This window comes from Mycetomoellerius zeteki, unplaced genomic scaffold (genome assembly GCF_001594055.1).
Source record: "Mycetomoellerius zeteki isolate Tzet28-1 unplaced genomic scaffold, Tzet1.0 scaffold407, whole genome shotgun sequence".
NCBI classification, from domain to species: domain Eukaryota; kingdom Metazoa; phylum Arthropoda; class Insecta; order Hymenoptera; family Formicidae; genus Mycetomoellerius; species Mycetomoellerius zeteki.
Window position 1 is genome coordinate 335503 of NW_017257400.1, and position 10106 is coordinate 345608.

At 31.2% G+C, this 10106-nt stretch overlaps 2 protein-coding genes across 2 annotated transcripts in view; both read left to right on the forward strand.

Moving 5' to 3' along the window:
• The window catches only part of LOC108726258 (uncharacterized), a 4141-nt gene extending 2575 nt beyond the window's left edge, over nucleotides 1-1566 (forward strand). Inside the window, exons 2-3 of the mRNA XM_018453718.1 lie at nucleotides 320-416; nucleotides 1094-1566. Coding sequence (XP_018309220.1) covers nucleotides 320-416; nucleotides 1094-1332 — 336 coding nt within the window. The 3' untranslated portion in view covers nucleotides 1333-1566. The remainder of the gene's footprint in view (nucleotides 1-319; nucleotides 417-1093) is intronic.
• A 565-nt stretch (nucleotides 1567-2131) lies between these two features.
• On the forward strand, nucleotides 2132-7056 carry LOC108726255 (stress protein DDR48). Its single transcript, XM_018453714.1, has 3 exons — nucleotides 2132-2290; nucleotides 5085-5151; nucleotides 5608-7056. The coding sequence occupies exons 1-3, from the start codon at nucleotides 2273-2275 to the stop codon at nucleotides 7026-7028; spliced, it is 1506 nt and encodes a 501-aa protein (XP_018309216.1). The 5' UTR covers nucleotides 2132-2272; the 3' UTR covers nucleotides 7029-7056.
• The last annotated feature ends 3050 nt before the right edge of the window (nucleotides 7057-10106 follow it).

The window sequence follows — 10106 nt, forward strand, 5'->3', positions numbered from 1 at the left end:
CCCGCATATGACGATTATTTGGCACAAAATCAGACATTTTCACACAACCAAAAGAATATAACGTCAAAACAAAATCACTAATGTGTCGAAGCGGTTTGTTTACCATATGTCTAAGCTTGGTTCATGACGTTTAGATTATGTCAGAATCGACCAGCACTTACTGCTGGAACCATCTATTGACAAACAGCGGGAACTTAGTTGCGCACCTATGTATATTGTACCATTTTTTTCCTCTAGCGCATGTGTGTAGTTACATAAAAATATTTTCAAACATGCATTCAAGTCTCCAAATTATGACTTCTTCGTATGTAATTTTCAGATTATCCTGGTATTTGGACTCGTAGCGTTTTTAAAATTATCGACAGCAGCACCAGACAGCGCAGGGATAGTGGAAATGGTGAATGGATTGGCGTACGGTAAGTCAGACCTCTGTTTTTTAACTTTTCAATCAATTCGAAAGAGATAAACAAATAAATATTTGTTGACAAATAAATATTTATGTACAATTTTATATTTGTAAAAAAATAATCTGTTAGACTTAATTAGTTGTATTATTTATTAAAATTCTTTCAAAATTAATAATGTCTCTTTAAAGACGACAAATAATTTATATCAGAAATATTTTCAACAATGTTTTAATAATTTTTATGATAGACTGTAACTCTCTTATTCATCCGATAAACTCTAAAATAGAAATCGCTATAACGAACATATCTTTATTTTCTATCTTTGAATACGATTTAGATTAAGCTCCAACAGAAAGCAGCACTGGTGATTATTGATTATTAAATTAATCTTCTTTCCTTTCACTCGACGAAATAGCTTACTGGACATTATAGTTACTCTGAAAAAAATACTAAATTGTAATAAATATTTGTTTGAATAGTTCTAAATAAATATTTACTAAATGTAAACATTTATTTATTTAATGCAAAAATAATTAATTTGATTTTTTATTGGGTAAATATTTATTTATTATAAGTAAATGTTTACTTAGTACTAGAAATATGAATTAAGATTTAGTAAATTTTTTAGAGTCTAATATTGCGAATGTTGTACAGGCTTTACTATTATCGATTGCTTCATTCAACAGGTGGGATTCCTTACGGAAGTGTGAGCGGCATGCTCGCCAAGTATCCAGGATATGGACAGATTAATGCTCAAGCTAGACAATTTGATATTCTGAGCAGCACTCAACGACCCGTAATTATCACGCCGAATTTCCGAGCAACCCGGCTAGTGGGAATTTCCCCTCGACCTGTGCAAATTTATAATCTTCCTGGTGTCATCGCCCCCGGTATCGTCGGCAGAATCAGCCAGATCGGCTATTAGTTTACCAGCCTGTTAGAACGATCTCTCCATCAATCATTAAATGCTACATCAGTCACTTGAGCTTCTCTCTCCTCATCATGAAATTCTCAACGAAGAACGTATATCAAGCCACCCACATCGTAAAGTTGTATCCTGCAGCATTATATTCATTATGATACAAAATAGAAACGATTGGTTAATGCCTATTAGTTTGTGATTTTCACCGAGTTAATTTACGCTGAAATTAAAGTTGCACGGTCCTCGCATAAATTATTCGTAATTATGAGTAATAATATGCATTATATAAGAATATATTCTCGTATGTTTTGGTTAAAGACCGAAACTTTGTGATACATTTTACGTATTTACGCATTTTTTTTTGTATTTGTATGCCATTACAATTATTGCCATATGGTTAATTGGTAGAAATGTCTAATATTACTGTTCTCTCTTAGTAGTAATGCTGTATAGGAAATGGACAAAAACTTAATAGAGTTTTATTCACAACTATACATTTCGTTTTTCATAACTGTATTTTGTCTATACTTTTTTCTAGAAAGAAATTAAAGGTTATTAATTTAAAAAAATTTTATATTTTTTTTTCCAAATCATAAAAGAAGATATTTTAAGTGCTTTATGCTTTATGTGATAATAGAATTGATAAGTCCCCTCTCCAAAAAAACCCTAAATATTCGCCCATATATCAAATATATAAATCTAATTAATGAATATTTTGTAAATGTCAAAATCTGCAAACAGAAATTAGCATTATATAACTTTTGCTTATAAATTCGATAAATCTTTTAATTTGCATGATCGAAACATATAAAGACTATAATTTTATGATCCACCCTTTATACCCTCGCACTCAGCATCGAGGGTAAAAGGCGTTTAAGGAGAGAAAGTATAAATGACATCGGGCACGATATCTGTCCCTTAGTCGTCAAGAACCGCATGCACGATGCATTACGCGTCACACGTGAGTATCCTTGCATAAAAGCCATTGGTCATACAGGCAAAAGCAACAAAATTGCAATTTCATAACGATCTGTGGTAGCGCAATAAATCATTGCAAATGATAAAAATTTGCTATGTGTCGAATAGATTTGTGTGAAGTGTCAATTGCAAAATGTCTATCAAAATACCTGCCGTTTGTATTTTTTTTTATAATTGAGTACGCAAGAAATTTTGTTGCAGTCCTCAGTGTGATATAATAACCGAGTGAATCATTTATGAATTCATGAGGATATTGTAGATATTTTATTCTCTTGATATATTTGCGATGTATTTACTCTTTATATTATAACGCATAACATAAATTGTATTACATAAGAATTTGTATCTAACCTAATCTTGTTATAAATTTGCGATATCATAGTTTACAAAAAAATTTTGATTACAACGTATACTTAATTAATTATTAAGTCTTACATTTATTATTTAAAAAAAAAGTAATAGAAAGTACAGTCTATTTAATTCTTACATTTTATTAATGGCTGTTTGTTTATATTATGTATTTATATACGTAAAAATAGATAAAGTTTGTGATACATACGTTAAATACGTGTAGGCATACATACGTTTAGATCAAATATGTGAAATAAGTGAGAATTTGAAAAATGTACGCGTCGACTGCCTGAAAAAATTGCAATTTCATTATCGTCGTCAACTGCAGTAGATTATGGTGTAAGGTAATTTCAAGTATGTTCTTACGCATGCACATATGTAATTAGTCAATGAGAAATTGATGCCAGATATACCACCATCTTGCGCGACGATTTGAATAGGCATATTATTATTCTTATCATCTATCATATTATTATTCTTTTACCTACTTATTCTTATTTATTTAATTTTTACTTTCTTATTTTATTTTCATTTTATTTTACTTATTTATTTTATTTTTATTTTTTTTTACGTATTTTTTATTTAATTATGTGTGATTACATTATCATCTTATGAAATTTAGTCTCAAGTATAAGTACACTTTGGATATTTACACCATGACATGCAGTAGATTATGTTTGCAATTGGAAGGTATTATTCTCGTTTTAGTTCAAGAAACAAATAAGTACATCATACACAAATCTAATAATCATCTGTGACGTATTATAAATTATCGAAATGTGCTATTTCACGCAGAATGTTTAGAGATGTCAGTCTCTTTTTAGATCTCAATAGCGATGATTTACTAATGCTGCTAGAAAAAATGCAGACGAGTACATGTAGAGCACGTGACTCGCGAAAATCAATCTTGTGAATGAACACGCATGAATGGAGATTTAATCTCCTTTTAACATGCGCTGAATAGACGATACATTATGTATTTCTTGTGCAGCAAAGTTTTTGACATTTTATTTCTTGCTTATCTTACATATGTACGATTATTATATAGCAGAAATATCTTGGCAGCTTCTTTTACATTTCCAGAACTTTTCGATGGGTTAGGTTCCATAAATAAAAAACTAGTAAAATAAAATATAATATATTTTTAGTAAAAAAGTACTATACGTAAATTTCGCACTTTTATATTATTCTATCGCAGTATACAGCGAAAGTCATGTCATCCTATGATACCTACATTAAAATGATGTAAACTTTCCATTTTTATATTAATGTCACAGTATACAGGAAGTTGTGTTATCCACGTCGATACATAAAAAAATATGTCTTCAAATTATTCCTTCATAACTATGTATTTTATAAAATAATGGGTAAGAAGTAATAACCGGTGAAACATTCATACAAACGTAACAATACCTTCATACGAGTCTTACATAAATCAGAAGAAAATTTTTTATTACAAGTTCCGTTACTGATTCCGTAACTTTCTCTTCTCGAGAGACTTTTCTAGAGATAATGAAATTAATATTTATTAATTACTTTCTCAGAAACTATCATAAATTTTTATTTATTTTGCAAGGTTATCGCTGCTGGTCAGAAAATAACTTTACCGAAAGTTCCATATACTTGGATAGTGTTTCAGCAATATGTGTACATCGTGAAAATGCAATCGGCGTGGCCGCACACAGACCGATTCGATTCTATTATTATAAGAATCAAGTTCCGCACGACGAGACGACGTAATAAGTACATCCAGGACTGATATTTGTGCGTGGATATGTACGTCAGAGTTTCTTTTTGCCGAGATTTTGCAAAACCTGCTGCTGGAACGATGCGTTGATCATCGGATTTACATGCATCTCTCTTTACGCAATAGTAAATAAAACCATAATTCTATGAGAAGTATCAATAAGCCAGTCACGCTACACGTCTCGTCGTGCAGGTCGTAGTCTTTTTTTACGAGAAATTCCAAATACCAAACACCACTATATTTAAATTATCTCGTGCTCAAATATAGTTCACCGCAGATCTTTTTTAATTATATTAATTATGTTTAAGTAAACTTTCGTAACTTTTTACATCTAAAATATAATTATTGTTCTTACTTTCACCTTAGACATTTTGAAAAATAATCAAGGAGTAATTATTTATCGTTAAATTCTTCTTAAGAGTTACAAGCGTCAATGTATTTCTTGCCATTGCAGATAAAAAATGTTTATAAAATAATTGAAATTGAAAATACAATGAAAATTTCAATAAATGCATATTGTAGGTAAAATAAAAATCCTTTAAACAACTATTAATAATAATTGTTTAATAAACTATCAAAAATAAAGTTTAAATATTTAAATTTATTAATTTATTATTGTTACTGTTATATTCCTTGTAAGTCTGTGCGTTTAATTTAATATCAAATTTTCTTCTTACAGATATTGTTGTACTGCATTGCACTCTGGTGCGTAATAAATAATGGAAAAGCAGCAAGAACTGCAGTCAGTAAGCATGAAATGTTTCTTCTCGAAATTTATTAATTATTACAACAACTTATCATTTACAAGAAATGTTGAGTACGATGTAACGTGATATTTAATATTTGTACGCAAATAACCACAAACTCCATATTTGTGCGCGAATACGATAACCAAACAATTTATTTAAACAATCGTTTTAGACAATTAAAAATGTTGAATTTGCAAAACAATATATTCTAACAATTATTGTTACACAGATCAAAATTCAGACGAAGAGATATGTAAAAAACGTATTTATAAAAGCTATTATTTATTAATAAATAAGTTATAGTTTATGGAAAGTTTTGTTATTAAGTTGTTTGTAAAGATCATTAATAAATAAAAGATTATTTAACAAAAAAAAGATATTAAAATTTCAACTTGGTTTCTTTAAATTTAGAACTTTCTTTATTTTAATTATCATTCTCTCTCTTTAACACAGGTCCAGATATCCTAGCAAACTTCGCTAAAAATGTAGCTTCAGTATTATCACCGGTCATCTTGCGCGACGTGCAATCCCGCAATAATCGATCGTCCTTCCAATCTACCCTGTCGGTATCCGCCAACCTGAATGACAACGACTTGAATTCACATTCAATCTTGAATAACATATTCGATAAAACATCAAACGCAGCCACTTATTACGGACCACGTTCTTATCCTTACAATGGACTGTACGAGAATTCTCCGGAAGAACTCGAGGGATCCAAAACAAATGAACGATTCGATGGATCTCTACGAGACGGTTCCTATCTACGCCAAGAAAAGTCGAACTTTTACAAACCTTACGATTTTTCCTCGAGCAACGACAATCTTGATGCAACTCCGAAATCTAGCGACAATATTGATTCATCAATCGGTCGTATTCAGGAATCGTCCACCAATTTATATCCTTCTTATCACGGCGGTGGTTTTCCCAAGGCAGCCTTTCCCCACGGACCTTTCTTGGATAAGCCCTACGGAGGTTTCTATGGTTTTGGATCATACGGACACCATCATCATCATCATCATCATCATTCATATGGAGATGGATCTTCGGAAGAGGCGGGCACGGAGGAGAACGCGCGACTGGAGAACAGGACCAATTACGGAGGTTACGGTTCGCCTCACGGAGGTTACGGTTTCGACCACCATCATCCCTACTCTCCATTTCCCTATGACGGATACGGTCATCACGACTTCTATGGACCTTATCAGAGAAACGGAAATGATTCTTCTAGAAACGGACACTATGGACATCGTGGTTATGGACCTTATGGCGGACCTGATTTCTATGGACCCGGTGGTTATGGTTACAATCACGGTAGTTACGGTTATGGCAATAATAATGGTAACAATAACGGCAACAACAACAATAATAATGACAACAGACAAACCGAAGAACCGGCTCAGAATGGCGACCAGAATAACTCGACAAAAAACGGATACTCGCCTCCTTATGGGCCCCCTTGGGTCAAGCCATTACTGGGGATTTTTCACCCCCACGATTTCCCCCTCCTGCCGTACGACCACTTCCATGGAGTATTCAAGGGCGGTCCTGTGGTCGGGGTTGGCCACGGTGGCTATCCTATATATGCCGATCCGTATCTAGTTGGATTCCCATTCCATCATCCTTACGGGCCTTTCATTCACGGTAAGAAATATCTCCCGCCGAAAGGCAAACCCGCCGATTCAGGTGAATCGGGCGAGACAACGGAAGCACCTGCTGGACTTATGGAGAATGAAGCTCCCGAACGAATCACCGCGCTCCACGACGAAGAGGTAGCACCAGCTCCAAGTTCGAATCGATACAAGACAACGCCAACGGGACGGAAGGAATTGAAGCAGATCAAATTGATTAATTTCGAGATTCGGAGAGTCTGATTTCCTAAAATATTAATCCTAAATTTGGCAGAAGAAAATAAAATTAAAATTACAATATATTATAATAAAAGACATGAAGAAAGTGCGATGTATAATATGAGAAACTTTTCAAAAAGTATTATATCTTCTTAAAAATCTTTCCAGGAGACATTCTGTTTGTAAAATAAAAAATTTAAGAAATAATAAATTGGAGAAAATATTGGATATATAATTTTAAGTGCGCACGCGAAAAACTCGTATGAGCTTAAAATTTATGAGGAATATGTTAAAGTTAATAATATATTTATATATTTTAAGAACAACTCATATAGGAACTTCTTCGATCTTTTAAGTTGTAAGAAACATGTATCGTTAGTCAGATTGTTATTAATTATATATCTCATTAAAAATAAATTATAAAACCAACAACATATCCAGAAAGATGTTATAAAATCTTCGTTTGCAGATACGACATTACTGCCTTTGACTTAAGAAAGATAAGTCGATAATTAATAGGCTCACTAATTACAGACGCTGCGTGACACATACATTCATACTCATCGGTTTCCATTACGGACTTCTCAAGATTATGATATAGAATATGTTCTCATAATTATGGTTGTCGGCCTTTATCTACACAATTATTCTTTGTTTCTAACAATAATGTATGTAGCGTGCATGGTCCAGTAATTTTCGTGGCCTCCGTATGATTTTGCATATACGTCGCGTATGCTACGTCAATGACGATACGAAACGCGATTATGCAAGACACGCAAAGTTAGAGACATTTAATTTTCATGCAATTAGTTGCATCCGTTCTTTGCGTGAAAAGAAAACCGTTAGCAAGACGTACATAGTAAAAAACATTTTGTATTTGTATTAAAATCGGTAGGTATTAAATTTTTTGTTATTGAATGTTTAACATATCCGAGTATTAATGTAATGTAATGTAATTGTCCCATTTGAATATTTTGTGTTAACTTGATATTCAACATTGTTTAGTAAAATAACACTCATTTAATGAATATAAGTAAATATGCCATTTTATATTTTTGAACAACATTTCTTAAACAAAAGGTAAAAATAGAAACATAAATACATATTGAATGTTGCCTATCAGATGATACAGCAGTTTTTATAATACTGTTTGTAATTTTGCAATAATTAACTTTTTTATAAAATAAATAAAATGAGCGTCTAATAAAATGGGCGCCAAACTGACACAATATAGGCAGTAATGTTATACATTCTAACTTTTTTTCTTTCATAGAAATCATCTATATGAAATTATCTACAAATGAATGTATATAAGATTTTCTAGAATCTTTTTACTTCGATATAAAGTATTTTTTTTGTTAATTTATATGCATATTTTATGCTGTTCTGCAAGACGCAACATATAACGAGACAGTTTTTCTTTTTGGAGGATTTTCCTATATAAATACAAGCTCGCCCTTCAGCTCCGATAGGATTATTTAACACTATAATGCAACATATGAAGATTAAATTAGCTTATGGTATGTCTTACAAACATGTGTGTCGGTTTTTACGCTGCACTCTGATTTCATGTTTAAAGTCATATTATAAGAAAAATAAGAAAGAAAAAAAGGTATAAATAGAACAGATTTGGGAAACTAAAAACGATGTAATATTATCAATAATACAGCTACTATTATTTAAACTATGCAATTTATGAAAGAAAAAAATTCGGAAGAATCTTATTTTCACATTTATAGAATTCGATTTCAGCTGATTTTTTATTAAAAAAAAAGATCACAAATATATGAATTATGAGTTTTTATTTCTTTAATCATTTAAATATATCATGATTATTATCAGTATTAATAAAGTACAATATTTAGTGGTTTCTTTAAGAGATATCAGTATCGGCAACTTTCCTCTAATAATTATTTATTACAGCATGTTCAATATTTTTATTTCAATATATTAACTGTTTAATGTAATAGTTATTTTTGTATTTAAAATTAATCATTTCGGATTGAAAAAAAAAAAATTTTTTATAATCCCCATATGACTGCAAGAAGTTCATAAAAGTAGATTATTATAGCACTTAATTCAAGGTAAATGCATAACAATTTACGTAACCGTAAGAAATCCTTCGCTATTCTGGATATCGATTGTAGATCTCGTTTGCTGAGAACAGAAAATAAATTGACGATGGAAAATCGACCGTGAAGGTAAATGTAACAAAGAAAATCGTATTCCGATAAAAACAAAGGCAATCAAAGAATACTCATACCGATTATGTTTTAATCGACGGAAGTATAGCTGTTAATTACATTCTCATTAATTCTATAAGGAAGGAATATTGAAATAGTAGAATTTTCGTACGTTATCGATTGAAAAAGTTGAAGCAGAAAAGTAATAGTAGAATTACTTAAAATTTTTAATATATATTAATATATATTAATATATGTTAATATATATTTAATGACAGTTTATCTGTTTTCTTTTTGTAAAATATCAAAATATCAATGTGTGTAATACTTTAAATATTTACATTTAGGTAACTTTCTACAAAAGAATGACTAGAATTAGAATTACTCAATATGATATATCAACATCTTCTGTTAACCACCATCATTATTAAGCGAAACTGTGATTATGCAAATTGTGTATTACAATGTGTTCTGCTGAGACATGATTGATAAGACGGCTCAAAAGATACGTCGCATTTAATAAAAATAGATTCAGGAACACAAGAGAAAGACAGAGTTCTCGAGAAATTGAGAATCTGCTGAATTAATTAATTCTATGTTACATGTTAAATTGATGAAGCTAACTCGTGTCACATATATCGTGTATCCCGTACGAAGCAATCTATCGTTGTAATTTGTGACATTCTATTAATGATGATTCTCACATATATTAATATTCTACGCACACTTAACTTTCAAAACATTCGATCGCTCTAGTTCTGACATCTCTATTTAATTAAGTATCATATAGGTAATAAATTTCTCGAGACACTTAATTTTCAATATCTAATTATCCATTCTTCCGTCGAACGTCTCTAAGAATGTCGCCACGCAATTGACAAATCGGACACACACATCTCAAACGCGCGGATGTCTATCA